The sequence below is a fragment of the Silurus meridionalis genome, chromosome 11, assembly GCF_014805685.1.
Source record: "Silurus meridionalis isolate SWU-2019-XX chromosome 11, ASM1480568v1, whole genome shotgun sequence".
Classification (NCBI taxonomy): Eukaryota; Metazoa; Chordata; class Actinopteri; order Siluriformes; family Siluridae; genus Silurus; species Silurus meridionalis.
Window position 1 is genome coordinate 13,290,718 of NC_060894.1, and position 13,909 is coordinate 13,304,626.

The window sequence follows — 13,909 nt, forward strand, 5'->3', positions numbered from 1 at the left end:
TGAAAAGGGCAACACTCTTAAACTTAAAATAATAAATCTATTGTTAACATATTTAATAGATTTCAATATGTTAACAACTAAGGAGGAACTGTTTTTGCTTAATGCATCGATTTGAAGGTCAACAATTGTAAATCCACAGCCTATATTATATTACCTATAAATCAGCTACTGTTAATAATAATTGGTTATAAAGGAGAGAAAAGTCAAAATAATTCATATCCAGAAATATATGGGAGAGTGGTAACTCAGTTTTTAATGCTCTGGGTTACTGATAGAAGGTTGTGGGTTCAAGCCCAGTATAGCCAAGATGCCACTCTTGGGCCCAACTATGTATGCTGCATGGCTCATGGCTGACCTGCACTCCGACCTCAGCTTTCTTACAGTGCTGGGATATGCAAAGAAAGAATGTCACTGTAATGTAAATGTGGCTTGAATTTTGTGTTTGCGTCATCAGTTGTTGTGGTATTGATTTATATTGTTTATAGATAATTGTGCAGAATTATGGAATGCATTTGGAATATTTGCAAAGCAATATAATTGGCCCAAAATTTTACTTATTCACAAAAACCTAAATCTCACAGATTTTTGGCCGTGGCACAAAATGATTTGCTAACATTATTTCACAAATCATATCCTCAGCACCTGGGAAAGTGTAAACGAATACTAGTCAGGTGAATTTGCTCTCTCATTCTGTTTGGATTATAAGAGCAGACTGATTGCTACAAACAGTGAGAAGAAGTACTCCTAATTGTGTACTTTATTGTGTTCTCGTGTTAGCAATATTTACCTCCAAAAAAAAATATGCAGGCATCAGCACTTTGCATAAAACACATGCAAGGAAATTGCTGCAAAGAATATTGCACTAAACAAGTACTATTTACCAGATCATCACAAAATTTAAGGAGAGAGGTTCAACCGCAGTAAAGGCTTCAGGACGTCCCAGAGTATACAACAAGCATCAGGACAGTCTCATCCCGAGGAGTTAGCTCATCATCACCAATCAATTATAAGCAATCATGTCAACACCAGTGCAAAGCTTGCTCAATATTGGCAGCAGGTTCAGTTCTATTTGTATACCACTTTTAACAATGGACCATGTCCGATGGATCAAGCAGCTTTACAAAAGTAAATAGATTTCATATTTATTAATCAGTCCCTATGAGTGTATTTCTAAAGCCAGTGGCATATAAAAATTCCCTGAGATGGTATAAGGAAGAAACCTTGAGAGGAACCAAACTTAAAAGGGAATCTATTTTTATCTGTGTGGCATTAAATGCCCATTTAGTCTCTGGCAAGTCTAGTTATAACAACAAGACTAAATGAAAGTACAAGTAAGTAACACAGACATGGGTTCTCTGAGATATTAGCAGGTATACATAGAGTGAGGTGAAGACATCTTGACAACAGCCTGGTGTCAAGAAGGGCAACAACCAAGGACAGACTGTAATTCTGCAGTAGAAGGATTGGACAGCAGTAGATTGCTGCAAAGTGTCTCTAATGAAGCCACCTTTTTTTTAAAAACATTTTTGGGACATCGTCAAAAATCGATTGTCTGAAGAAGAAAAGGTGAATGCTACCATGAGTCCTGTGTTAAACACAGAAGCATCCTGTGTGGGGTTGTATTTTATCCAATGGAGTAGGCCCTTTCACAGTTCTGCCCAAAAACAATGGCATGAATGAAGTGTCTTCTCCCAGTGATCCAGGAGCAATTTGGTGATGATCCATGCATTCTCCATAATAGAGCACCATGTCTCAAAGCAAAATTTAGGGAACACCTAGTTATTTTGAGATACATTTCTTTTCTATATGCAACCAACTTGGTAAAAGGCAAAAACACAGAATTGTTTGCTTGCCTGGATGAACATTCTGTGGACAGATGAGTCTGAATCAGAAAAAAACAGAAGAGAAGATGTTACTAGGCTGCCTCACACTCACAATTAATTATGGAGGGAAAGTTAAATGTTTTGTGGTTGTTATGGATCATCAAAGTTTGGAGACTTCGTCCGGGTGAAGGGAATACTGAGCCAACATGACCATACCATTCTTCAATATCATGCAATTTCATCTAGATTATTAATCCAAATTCACCATACAACAAGACAATGACCTGAAGCATAGATCAAAGCTCTGTACACATTATTTATAGAGTAAACATTTGGCTGGAGTGTTATCTGTCATGGAATGGCCTGCCAAGTTACTGGACCTAAATCCTGTGGGACAGCTCTGGGATAAAAAGATACAAATATTTAACTATCGAAGAACACCTTTGGCGAGTTTTAGTTTTACAAGAGGCATAGCAAAGTATTTCAGCTGCATGTTTGGATGTCAAGTGTCAGGATGCCAACATTGTGTAAATGGTGTTATTTATGATAAGGGAGGATTCTTCAGTGAAAATAAAATTTAACCTCTGTACATTTATATATTTTTATTTGCTAAAAGTAAATCTTCATACCGATAAATGACCTAGTCTGGTGCATATACACAAAGGGAGCATACGTTTGACTCTTATAAACAATAAAATACAAACTTTCCAAAGTACTGTATATTGAGTGTTTTTTTTGCCATTAAAAGCCTTTAAAACTTATGAAATACAAGTTTTTTCATTGTTTTCCAGCATACCCTAGTAACAAAAAAAAAAAAAGATCTACAAATAGTGCAATCAGCAAAATCTTTGTCGCTGCCAGTCCTTTTGGGCGTAAATGCACACCCCTACTGATTTCTACTCATACGTACATTATTATTAATACTCTCAATGCTTCTTATACCCAATGCCTATTATAACACGTACTATATAGACACTTCCAATATGGCACAGCAATTATTACGCTACGGCTGAGGGACCTCCCGGCCTGCAGGTGGCGCAGCACCACCCGCGGCTTGTAAAAGCACGGCTGCACTGCACCCTTCTGTTGTACTGTGATGATGTGGTTTAGCATGGTTCACTTCCGCGTAGGTGTTTAATTCTGAGTGAAAGCGAGCCATCGCAATGGGAAGTTTAGGCGCTCCTCCTCTTTAAACCACACTCTACATAGATGTTCAGTAGACCCAAACCTGAATTTCGTGTTTGAAACCTCTCGCATGTATACGATTATAAGGCAGTGCTTTCCGACCACTGACACTTCCTCTCTGTGCTCCTCACTCGGAAATGAAAATGGAGTTTGGAGTGTGTGAATTAACTTACTGTTTTCTGGCCCTGATTGCTGTTGTGTTCCTCGTGGTAAGTTTAATGTTTCACTTTAGAGTTACCTGATGGTCAGTTCTTTACCTGTAACATCTCTAGCTTAACCTTTTGCAGTTCCTTTGCGTTTCTGTCATGTATGTCAAGTCAGTATATTCACTGCAAGTAATTAATCTGCGATTAGAATCAGCATATTTGAAGCATCAGTGGGCACAAGGCACCTGCTCTTAACTTCTTGCACCTTGCTTTTAACTCCTAAGGAGGTGATCTGTGTAGAGTAATAAATGTGTCAGGGCTTGAGGGCTCACATTCTAGAGGGTCATGAACAGGCCACAGCTTGGACCGTAAATAAATCACATGATACTTGTGATTGTGGGTGTGGGATACTAGTGATGGGTGGGTTTTGCCAATCCACTATTAAATTGGAAAGAACCCAGCTATTGGGAGATATTGATAGCGGACACGGTAATAGTTAAACAACAAAAAAGATGGGAACTACACAGGTTGCAGAAGATGGTATATAATGATTCTGCTTTGACAGTGTTTTGGGGGCTTCCATTGAACTGTCTGACTTTGTTTCTGCTGAATAAAGTCTTTGTTCTTTGGCACCACAAGCCTGAGGCTCTTCTCTGGCATCACTCTAAAGAAACCTTTATTTTGCACCTTTGGGGGATTGTTAGCTTATATTGGAGGTGAAAGCATTAAAAGCTCTTTAAAGAACCTAAGAAAAATGTTGACTTTCATAAAAGTTATGTAAATATTTGCGCTCTAACATGTCTGAGCTACTCTGTAGCTTGTTGTCATTGCTCATGTCACTGCTGGAATGGTGGATCAGAAGTGTGATGAAAAGGAAAAGTATTTCCTCACTGCAGCAGGCCTGAAGGAGGCTTTCCCTGGTCTGTCTGAGCCTTCTTCATTGGAGCTCTCAGTTGTGGTGCCCTCCTACAATGAAGAATCCAGATGTAGGTTTAATTTTCCATGATACAGCATAAAATTATTGTTTTTTTTAACTTAAATGACTTGCTCTTGTCCTGTAACATATGCATTACAGTGTTATTGCAGTTGTACTGATGTAATGTCCCATTTCCTTGTTTTCCACAGTGCCTGTTATGATGGAAGAAACCATGGAGTACCTAGAGAAAAGACGGGTGTGTTTATTTTGCATGTAGATTTGTGTATTGTGTATTTGCTGATATTTGACTTTGATTTTAATACTTTGATCTTAGATTTAATACGTACTATACTAGCTTAATACTGTACCTGAGAGCCTAATACTATATGTGAGACTTGTGATTTATTATGACTTCCCTTCTCAGGATACACACATAGACATGCTGCATTTATTGCCAGATTCATTGGGATACCATGGCTAATGAAACCTTTTGCTCTAGAACAGTGGTCCACAACCTACATTTTGTTGTATTTATCCACCACACTTTAAAGGCCGGTCCGTGAATATATTGTCCAACATTAATCCGGTCTGTGGTGCAAAAAAAGGTTGGAGACCACTGCTCTAGAACAAATAAATGGGATGACTGTAACTGCACTGTGTGATTGTTATCACTAGGTGGCAGAAAGTACATGATTAAAAAAGTTTGTTTATGCATGATTGTAAAATTTTGGTGACCCACAGTAATTTAAATCTCTTTTATACAGAAGAAAAATAATTCATTTACATATGAGGTCATTATAGTGGATGATGGCAGCAAAGACAAAACGACAGAGGTATGTTTTCAGATCCCCATACACACACACACACACACACACACACACACACACACACACACACACACACACACTCACCCAAGCACATCTGATCACTGTATCCATTCAGCTGTCATGTTAATAAGCATGCTCAGTGTAGTTAGCCTATTTTATCAGTGAAACCTTCCCTATAACTGCCCAATTACACTATTCATTAATAGTGTCCTTTCTTAGCACAGTCTGCACATGAAACAACACACACTGACACAGTAATAGAATGTTAGAAGAAGTGCTGGTACAATTGTATTAAACCAAGCAGCAACAGTAATGTTTTTTTAACAGGGCTGTTTAATAATGTATAATCCATGATGTACCAGTGAAGTTCTTCCCTATAATTATTTGTCATTTGTGATTTGAATTATTGTTGTAGATAATGTTTTGTGAAGTTATATGCATTTTTTATAAAGACGAAAAGCATTTTTTTAGAAAGCATTTTTCTTGGATTAAATTCTGAATCAGAAATTGTTTCTTTTTTTGCATTTTCACAAGAAATATAACTTCACGTTCGTTTTGGGATAGTGTATTATTTGATGTTGGTCTGGATTAAGATTTTCGGTTCATATTTTTTGCATTTGCACGGCTCTTACGACTGTATGCAGATGTTACTCTTTTCATATTCTCGTTTAGAGTGCCAATCAGAAGTTAGTCAAAACACTTAGTCTTATCATTTTTTATAGTTTTGATACATAATATATATTTGTATTTTCATTTGGATGTAATATCGCAATTAAATGCACTAAATGTGTTTAGTGTTCAGTTCAGCAAATGGTAATTTTTTCTAAATAGGAAACAAATTACTTGTTCATTTTAGTTTATTCTCTTGTATATTTAGCATTGCTCTTTTAATAAAGAAAAAGTACTTCTTATTTGATTACTCGATTAATCAGTTGAATAATCAGTAGAATACTCAATTACTAAAATAATCAATAGCTGCAGCCCTGAAAGCTTCACACACAACAAGACAATGACCCGAAACATACATCCAAGCTCTGTAAGATTAGATGTTTTTAACTTGATCCGTACTGTACGTCATTACTGCAATAAACACCTTGAAATATCATGATCTTGCCCGTCCCTACTTTCAAACATTGTGTATTCTTAAATTGTATTCAGACATAAGTCTAACATTTCACAGCAGTTTTCACTAGAGAAGTAAGATATCTCAGAAAAAAATCCATCCATTAAAATACACTTATTTTTAAGGAAAACTGAAAATTGCAATTTTTTTATGGCTTGTGGCCAATTATTAGTGCATTTATATTTTTTATTGTTTAACAGATACTGTTATTGAAAGTCACTCACAGTAGATGTTTACATGCTATTACATGCCTGTAAGCAATATATGTGCTGGGAACAGATGTGTCACATCTGTAGGGGGCGCCACATAAGCGCCTTGTCCAACAGTGTGAGAACACTTTTGCATAAACCATAGAGGATTTAAAAAATATGGTCATAATTACATGAACCCATCTTTTATATGAGAAGCTTTTCCAGTCCAAATAGGGCTTTACCACTTTTTCACACAACATTTAGATCACTTTGTAGATCTAAGGGTAGAAAATAAAACTTTTTTTTCCCACTAGTCATCTCTGTAGTTAATTTCTGGACACAGGATGCTGTAGGCTGTTTGCTTTTGGGTAGGTGACCATTTCCTGGCAGTAACATTGTGATGTTTACAAATTTGCACCTTATTCACTTATAGCAGCATCACACACACACTTCCATGTCATTGTCACTCTGCTGGAAAGTTCTTTCACCCATCTGACGAGCAGTGGTCCCTTTCCACTAACCACAATGAACAAAAGAGCAAGTGTAAATATCAACAGCTGGGTTGAAGTCAACTATTGTGCAGAGCTGATAAAAGACTAAATAGATGTACATATAAAACTGGATACTGACTGTGGTTACTATTTCAGTAAACTTCATTAATATTTGAGATTTAAATTTTTTGTAATTAATCAAGTTTTCATTCATAATCTTTAGTAACAGCTTTTTCCAAGTTGAGGTCGAAGTGGTACATTAAAATCAATGCTGTCCTACTTCTGACTTATAAACATCCTTAACAAAGGTTTTGTTAGGTGTACTGTATACTATCTGCTTTGTTTTTAGGTTGGTTTAGGATACACAAAGAAGTATGGAGAGGATAAAGTGAGGGTACTGACACTAATGAAGAACCGTGGCAAAGGGGGAGCTGTGCGGATGGTAAGTCTTTATTCATACAATGCTCCTAACACTGTATTCTCTTAATAATAATAATAATAATAATAATAATAATAATAATGGCTTTTGTTTGTTGTTATAAAATTGTAAGTATTTAAAGTAAAACATGTATATTATGATATGGTTGTGAATTAATGGACTTACACGGCATTGATTTCAACTCCGCTGTTTTATTGCTGTTGAAGCTTTAAAGTGTGTCGTGTTGAATGATTTCAGGGCACTCTGTGCACTCGTGGACGTCTCATCCTGATGGCCGATGCAGACGGAGCCACAAAGTTTTCTGACATTGAGAAGGTGGAGGCTGGTCTCCAGAATCTCATCCCAAAGCCAGTAAGAATAGTTTTTAATTGATTAAAATAAGCACTAATGTAGTGCATCTCTCACAAATATAAAATAAGCTGTAGGTATCTAGGCAAGATTCCAGTCTGCATAGGGTTTTGTTGTTTCATGTGATCAAGTAACAGTGTAGGAAAACTACATACAGTGAGGAAAATAAGTATTTGAACACCCTGCTATTTTGCAAGTTCTCACACTTAGAAATCATGGAGGTGTCTGAAATTGTCATTATAGGTGCATGTCCACTGTGAGAGACATAATCTAAAAAATAACATCCAGAAATCACAATATATGATTTTTAAACTATTTATTTGTATGATACAGCTGCAAATAAGTATTTGAACACCTGTCTATCAGCTAGAATTCTGACCCTCAAAGACCTGTTAGTCTGCCTTTAAAATGTCCACCTCCACTACATTTATTATCCTAAATTAGATGCACCTGTTTAAAGTCGTTAGCTGCATAAAGACACCTGTCCACCCCATACAATCAGTAAGAATCCAACTACTAACATGGCCAAGACCAAAGAGCTGTGTGACACTAGAGACAAAATTGTACACCTCCACAAGGCTGGAAAGGGCTACGGGGAAATTGCCAAGCAGCTTGGTGAAAAAAAGGTCCATTGTTGGAGGAATCATTAGAAAATGGAAGAAGCTAAACATGTCTGTCAATCTCCCTCGGACTGGGGCTCCATGCAAGATCTCACCTCGTGGGGTCTCAATGATTATAAGGAAGGTGAGAAATCAGCCCAGAACTACACGGGAAGAGCTGGTCAATGACCTGAAAAGAGCTGGGACCACCCTTTTCAAGGTGACTGTTGGTAATACACTAAGACGTCATGGTTTGAAATCATGCATGGCACGTAAGGTTCCTCTGCTTAAATCAGCACATGTCCAGGCACGTCTTAAGTTTGCTAATGACCATTTGGATAATCCAGAGGAGTCATGGGAGAAAGTCATGTGGTCAGATGAGACCAAAATAGAACTTTTGGGTCATAATTCCACTAAACGTGTTTGGAGGAAGAAGAATGATGAGTACCATCCCAAGAACACATCCCTACTGTGAAGCATGGGGGTGGTAGCATCATGCTTTGCGGGTGTTTTTCTGCCCATGGGACAGGGCGACTGCACTGTATTAAGGAGAGGAAGACCGGGGCCATGTATTGCGAGATTTTGGGGAACAACCTCCTTCCCTCAGTTAGAGCATTGAAGATGGGTCGAGGCTGGGTCTTCCAACATGACAATGACCTGAAGCACACAGCCAGGATAACCAAGGAGTGGCTCTGTAAGAAGCATATCAAGGTTCTGGCGTGGCCTAGCCAGTCTCCAGACCTAAACCCAATAGAGAATCTTTGAAGGGAGCTCAAACTCCGTGTTTCTCAGCGACAGTCCAGAAACCTGACTGATCTAGAGAAGATCTGTGTGGAGGAGTGGGCCAAAATCCCTCCTGCAGTGTGTGCAAACCTGGTGAAAAACTACAGGAAACGTTTGACCTCTGTAATTGCAAACAAAGGCTACTGTACCAAATGTTAACATTGAGTTTCTCAGGTGTTTAAATACTTATTTGCAGCTGTATCATACAAATAAATAGTTAAAAAAATCATACATTGTGATTTCTGGATTTTTTTTTTTTTAGATTATGTCTCTCACAGTGGCCCTCCCCCTACGATGACAATTTCAGACCCCTCCATGATTTCTAAGTGGGAGAACTTGCAAAATAGCAGGGTGTTCAAATATGTATTTTCCTCACTGTATGAAGCAAATGTCGAATGCTTGTCATTCATGTCTCATATGTCTCAGGAGAACATGGCTATATCCTGTGGGTCCAGGGCTCACCTGGAAAAAGAATCAGTGGCTCAGGTATTTAAAACTTAAAGATGCAGAACAAATTCTGTTTTTTGTTTGTTTAAAACAACAAAAATAAAAATAATATTAATGTAAATATAAATATAAAAATGTTAATTGTGTAAAATGCATAACATTATGTTCTTGTGTCAGCGCTCTTTGTTACGGACTTTCCTGATGTATGGCTTCCACTTCTTGGTGTGGTTCTTCTGCGTCAGAGGGATCAAGGACACTCAGTGTGGGTTTAAGCTCTTCACTCGTGAAGCAGCAATGAGGACATTCAGCAGTCTGCATGTGGAACGCTGGTAAAACATTCTGCATGGAAGCATATATCTCTTTCATACAATTTTACGTGTGTTGTAAGTGTGCTAAAATGAAGGTAGACTATACAAATATTCTTTACACATTTTACATGTTTTATGTATACTTATTACTAGGACTACAACTAATCAATATAATCGCTAAAGAAATTAGTTGTTAATGAAAGCGATTAGTTGGGCTGCTCAATTTACACTTTAGGAGAGTACAGGGTCAACTGGCAGCAGGAAAAAGTGTGCGTCCCAAGTCATCTAAGGCATGAGAGCATTTTATATTAACACAACAAAGAACACTGTAACCTACAAGTAATGCAAAGCTGAGCTTGTGTGGCATGGAAGTATCACAGTGATACACAAGCTCATGAAAAGAAACACACTGGTGTCACGGATGAAGGTGAAAAAGAAGAAACTGTATAGTACTCATCATGTGAAAATGGTGTAGTTAATGAAGTGCTTTTGTGTAAATTGTTTGTTTGCTAACTTCGGGACAATCGCACTAAATCTGTTCTGTCGTGACATCAGATTCCACAATCAGCTCGCTCACAACATAGTGACAAATTCAATTTAAACGGTGCGAACAAACACTAAATCTACAAGCAGCAGTGAAGTATTACATTTTTAGTCACTGTTGTGATTTTCATCGAATGCTTATGCATTTGTACACCAATGCATATCTTTTTTCCTTTTTTTTATTAAGGCCTGTTGGCTTGCTGCGTTTTTTCTGTTCCATTTTCTTTTTATAGCATTTGTCTACTACAACAGGTAACTTCTGTTTTCAAACTAAATTTACTGCAGCTTTACTACGTTCAAATGCTTGTTTTTAATGTTTGTAAATTTAAGTTATGCATTTATCATTTAATTATTATACAAAATAATTTAAAAACTAATTTATTTTAATAATTGTCAAATCAATGTTGTCTTATATTTTAGACTGATTTCTTATGCATGGTTGTCAACGTGCCATCAGCAATTATCATTAAAAGCAATGCAAATGTTGATTTACACAAATTGCTTCACTTTGCATATTGAAATGCAGTTTCGTTTTGTTTTTAAAAAAGAAACAACCCAGAATGATTGAATTTGTTCAAAGAGAAATCCCTCATGCACTCATAAAGCAGCTAATATACGCTTTTTAAAGAAAGTTCAACTCAATATCTGGCATTTTTTAAGTTTTTTACAAATGTAGCAATTTTATAAATAAATACCCTGGATTAGGGGTTTTCTGTATTTATAATAAGCGAAACATCAAATTGAACACTTTTATTTTTTAGATGAATCAAAAAACCCCAAAAAAACCCCAACCAACAGCAACAAAAAATGTATTACACATTTTATATTAAACCTGCTTTGATTGATTCTTGTGATTCTTCATGTTGTGCATTTGGGAAGAATATTAAGCCAGACTTGTACAAGTTCTGGGACTGATTTTTATATTCTATTCATGCTAAAAGTAATATACTATAAAAGATTGATTTTTATTTAGGTTTATGCATTGTAAACAAAGCAATCCATTTAAAAGAAAATCCTAAAGACTGTCCTGAGCTTATTGTAAGAATGTTATTCACAGTTTGTTCATACTAAATATTATTTCAACACACTCAATACTGCTTGACTTTTGCACTTGTACTCTGCACTCGTTTATAATTTTTTACAGGGTGTCATCCAGAAGAGCATGGAATTGTAGACAGCAGTGAAGCTGTTAACAGTGCTATACTATTATTATTAAAGTGAACACATTTTATCTTCACTGATTATTATGTATTCTATATAACTATATATATTTTTAAGTTTTTACTCCTCAGCTGAAAATGTATAAGTAAACGCAATTCCATACATAAAAAATTTTACTTCACAAATCTGGACATTTGTAATTGTTGTCCTTCTAATTAATCTGGTCTTTTGCATTATCATAGGGCATTTGATGTGGAGCTTCTGTATATCGCCCAGTGTTTTAAGATACCTATAGCTGAAGTAGCAGTTAACTGGACGGAAATAGAAGGTAAGAGGTGGAACTTTTGCACTGAATTGAGACTACTTTATTAACTTTTATTAGTTTATCATTTTTTAAAAGATGCATTTGGTATTTTCCTTCAAGTAATTGGTGTGCATCGTTTTTTTCCAGGGTCAAAGCTAGTGCCGTTCTGGAGCTGGCTACAGATGGGAAGAGATCTCATCTTCATCAGACTACGTTACATAACTGGTGCCTGGAGATTGGATTATTCAGGGAAATCCCAATAGGACACAGCTTCAGCTGGTGTGCGGATTTACATGGTTGTGCTCCAGTGTGTGTCATGTAACACTCACACAGACGATTGCTACAAATTATAATCACATACTGTTGCAGTCTTCTGTCAGTGAATGAGATTACTGCAAGCTTTGCACTAGCTGCAATTCTTTTTTATCATTGTCCAGGTGAACTGTTAATATCACAGTTGGTTTTTGTAGATTGTGGTGATTTTCAACTTGACATGTACAGAAAAATAAAAATACAACACATTATTGAAGGTATTATTACAACCCTACAATTTTTCATCAGTTGTTTCATGAGCTGCTTTAAGGAGCCACCGTTAAGCAATATGTGTGGAGTGAACAATTTATTTCATGACTTAAAAACCACAATGTGTTGCACTGGCATTGCAGAGTTAAGGGATTCCTGAGAAGTTTTTCAGGGATTCTTTATGGGTTTTAATGGAACCAAGTCAAGTCAAGTAGTCTTTAATTGTCAAGCTGCCACTGTTGGGCAAGCGTGAACTCTAACCCTTGAATGCTCAATTGTAAGTCGCTTTTGATAGGGGTGTCTTCCAAATGCCATAAATGTAAATATACAGTACATTATACAGGGAAACAAAACAATAATCCATTGGGACCACAGTGCTATATAAAAAAAAACATAATGACACTGCAGCACTGATCAGTACAATAGATGTGTAATAGCACAACAGGTTTGTCCAATAAATAATAAATACTGTATATGTAAACATTGGATATTTAATAGCAATTTTGTATTGCTTTAGTAGCAATTCAGTATGTGACTTGTGTGATTGTTAGTGTATGTGTGTGTCAGTCCAGTCCCTTAGTATTAATTAGTTGAATGGCTTGTGGAAGGAAGCTGTTACACAGTTTGGCACAGTTATGGCCCAACTGTTTCAGTACCTTTTTTTCCAGATGGCAGGAGGGGGAAGAGTGTGTGAGGGTTGTGTGTGTGTGTTCAGCTACAATGTTGGTGGCCTTGTGTATACAGCATGTTGTGTAAATGTTGTCCATGATGGAGGGAAAAGTGACCCCGATGATCTTTTCAGCCACCATCACTATCCGCTGTAGGGTCTAAACCTAACCCTAGATCCAAGAAGGACAAATTCCAGAATGCAGCTGTTCAGGATGCTCACGATAGTCCCTTTGTAATATGTGTTGAGGATGGGTGGTGGGAGCTAGGCCTTTCTTAGCTTTCTTTGGAGACTTTGCTGGACTTTCTTTGTTATAAGGATGATGTTAAGGGACGAGGTGATGTCCTTGATGATCTCCACAGAGAAGTTATGCTCAGTAGGAAGTGATTGGTTCATGATTTCCTGAAATCAACAACCATCTCTTGTTTTATCAACATTCAGAGACAGGTTAGCACATTCAGAGACAGGTTAACTTTACACCAGGCTGTTAACCTTCTTCTCTGTATGCTGACTCGTCATTTCTGCAGATGAGACAAACCACTGTTGTGTTTTCTGCAAACTTGATGTGATTCAAACTGTAAGCGGCATAGTTGTAAGTCAGCAGTGTGAACAGCAAAGGAATGTGCACACAGTCCTTGGGGCCCCAGTGGTGATGGAGGTGCTGTTCCTGATCCGTACTGCATGAGGCTTCTGAGTCTAAAAGTCGAGGTTCCATTTTAAGAGGGAGGATTTCAGGCCCAAAAGACTCAGCTTTCCGATTAGATACTGGGGAATGATGGTGTTTATTCATAATATCCTCCTTATTAGACTACAAAATGTTGGAATAGAGGGAACAGCTCTCTCCTGTCTAAGGTCTTATTGACTGATCGGTATCAGTTTGTTGATTCAAATGGTGAGTTCTCAACACTCTCTGAGGTAGAATTTGGTGTTCCACAAGGATCTGTCTTAGGCCCACTGCTTTTCTCTTTTTATATGCTGCCATTGGGTATAATTATACATAAACATGGGATTAGCTTCCATTACTATGCTGATGAAACACAGTTGTATATTTCAGCAAAGACAGATGAGCGAGATCAGCTTAACAAT

The 13,909-nt window shown here is 37.2% G+C and overlaps 1 protein-coding gene across 1 annotated transcript; it reads left to right on the top strand.

Moving 5' to 3' along the window:
• Positions 1 to 2,903: 2,903 nt before the first annotated feature.
• Positions 2,904 to 12,158, top strand: alg5 (ALG5 dolichyl-phosphate beta-glucosyltransferase). The gene is made up of 10 exons (XM_046861958.1): positions 2,904 to 3,217; positions 3,972 to 4,140; positions 4,280 to 4,326; positions 4,835 to 4,903; positions 7,052 to 7,144; positions 7,379 to 7,492; positions 9,298 to 9,357; positions 9,496 to 9,647; positions 11,573 to 11,658; positions 11,782 to 12,158. The coding sequence occupies exons 1-10, from the start codon at positions 3,146 to 3,148 to the stop codon at positions 11,895 to 11,897; spliced, it is 978 nt and encodes a 325-aa protein (XP_046717914.1). The 5' UTR covers positions 2,904 to 3,145; the 3' UTR covers positions 11,898 to 12,158.
• The last annotated feature ends 1,751 nt before the right edge of the window (positions 12,159 to 13,909 follow it).

What these genes read in the sequence shown, in the direction of transcription:
- alg5 (XM_046861958.1), top strand. Translation starts at nt 3,146, where the DNA reads ATGAAAATGGAGTTTGGAGTGTGTGAATTAACTTACTGTTTTCTGGCC. An exon ending in AGTACCTAGAGAAAAGACGG is followed by an intron (nt 4,327 to 4,834) that starts GTGTGTTTATTT and finishes TCTTTTATACAG; the next exon opens with AAGAAAAATAATTCATTTAC. An exon ending in AGAATCTCATCCCAAAGCCA is followed by an intron (nt 7,493 to 9,297) that starts GTAAGAATAGTT and finishes CATATGTCTCAG; the next exon opens with GAGAACATGGCTATATCCTG.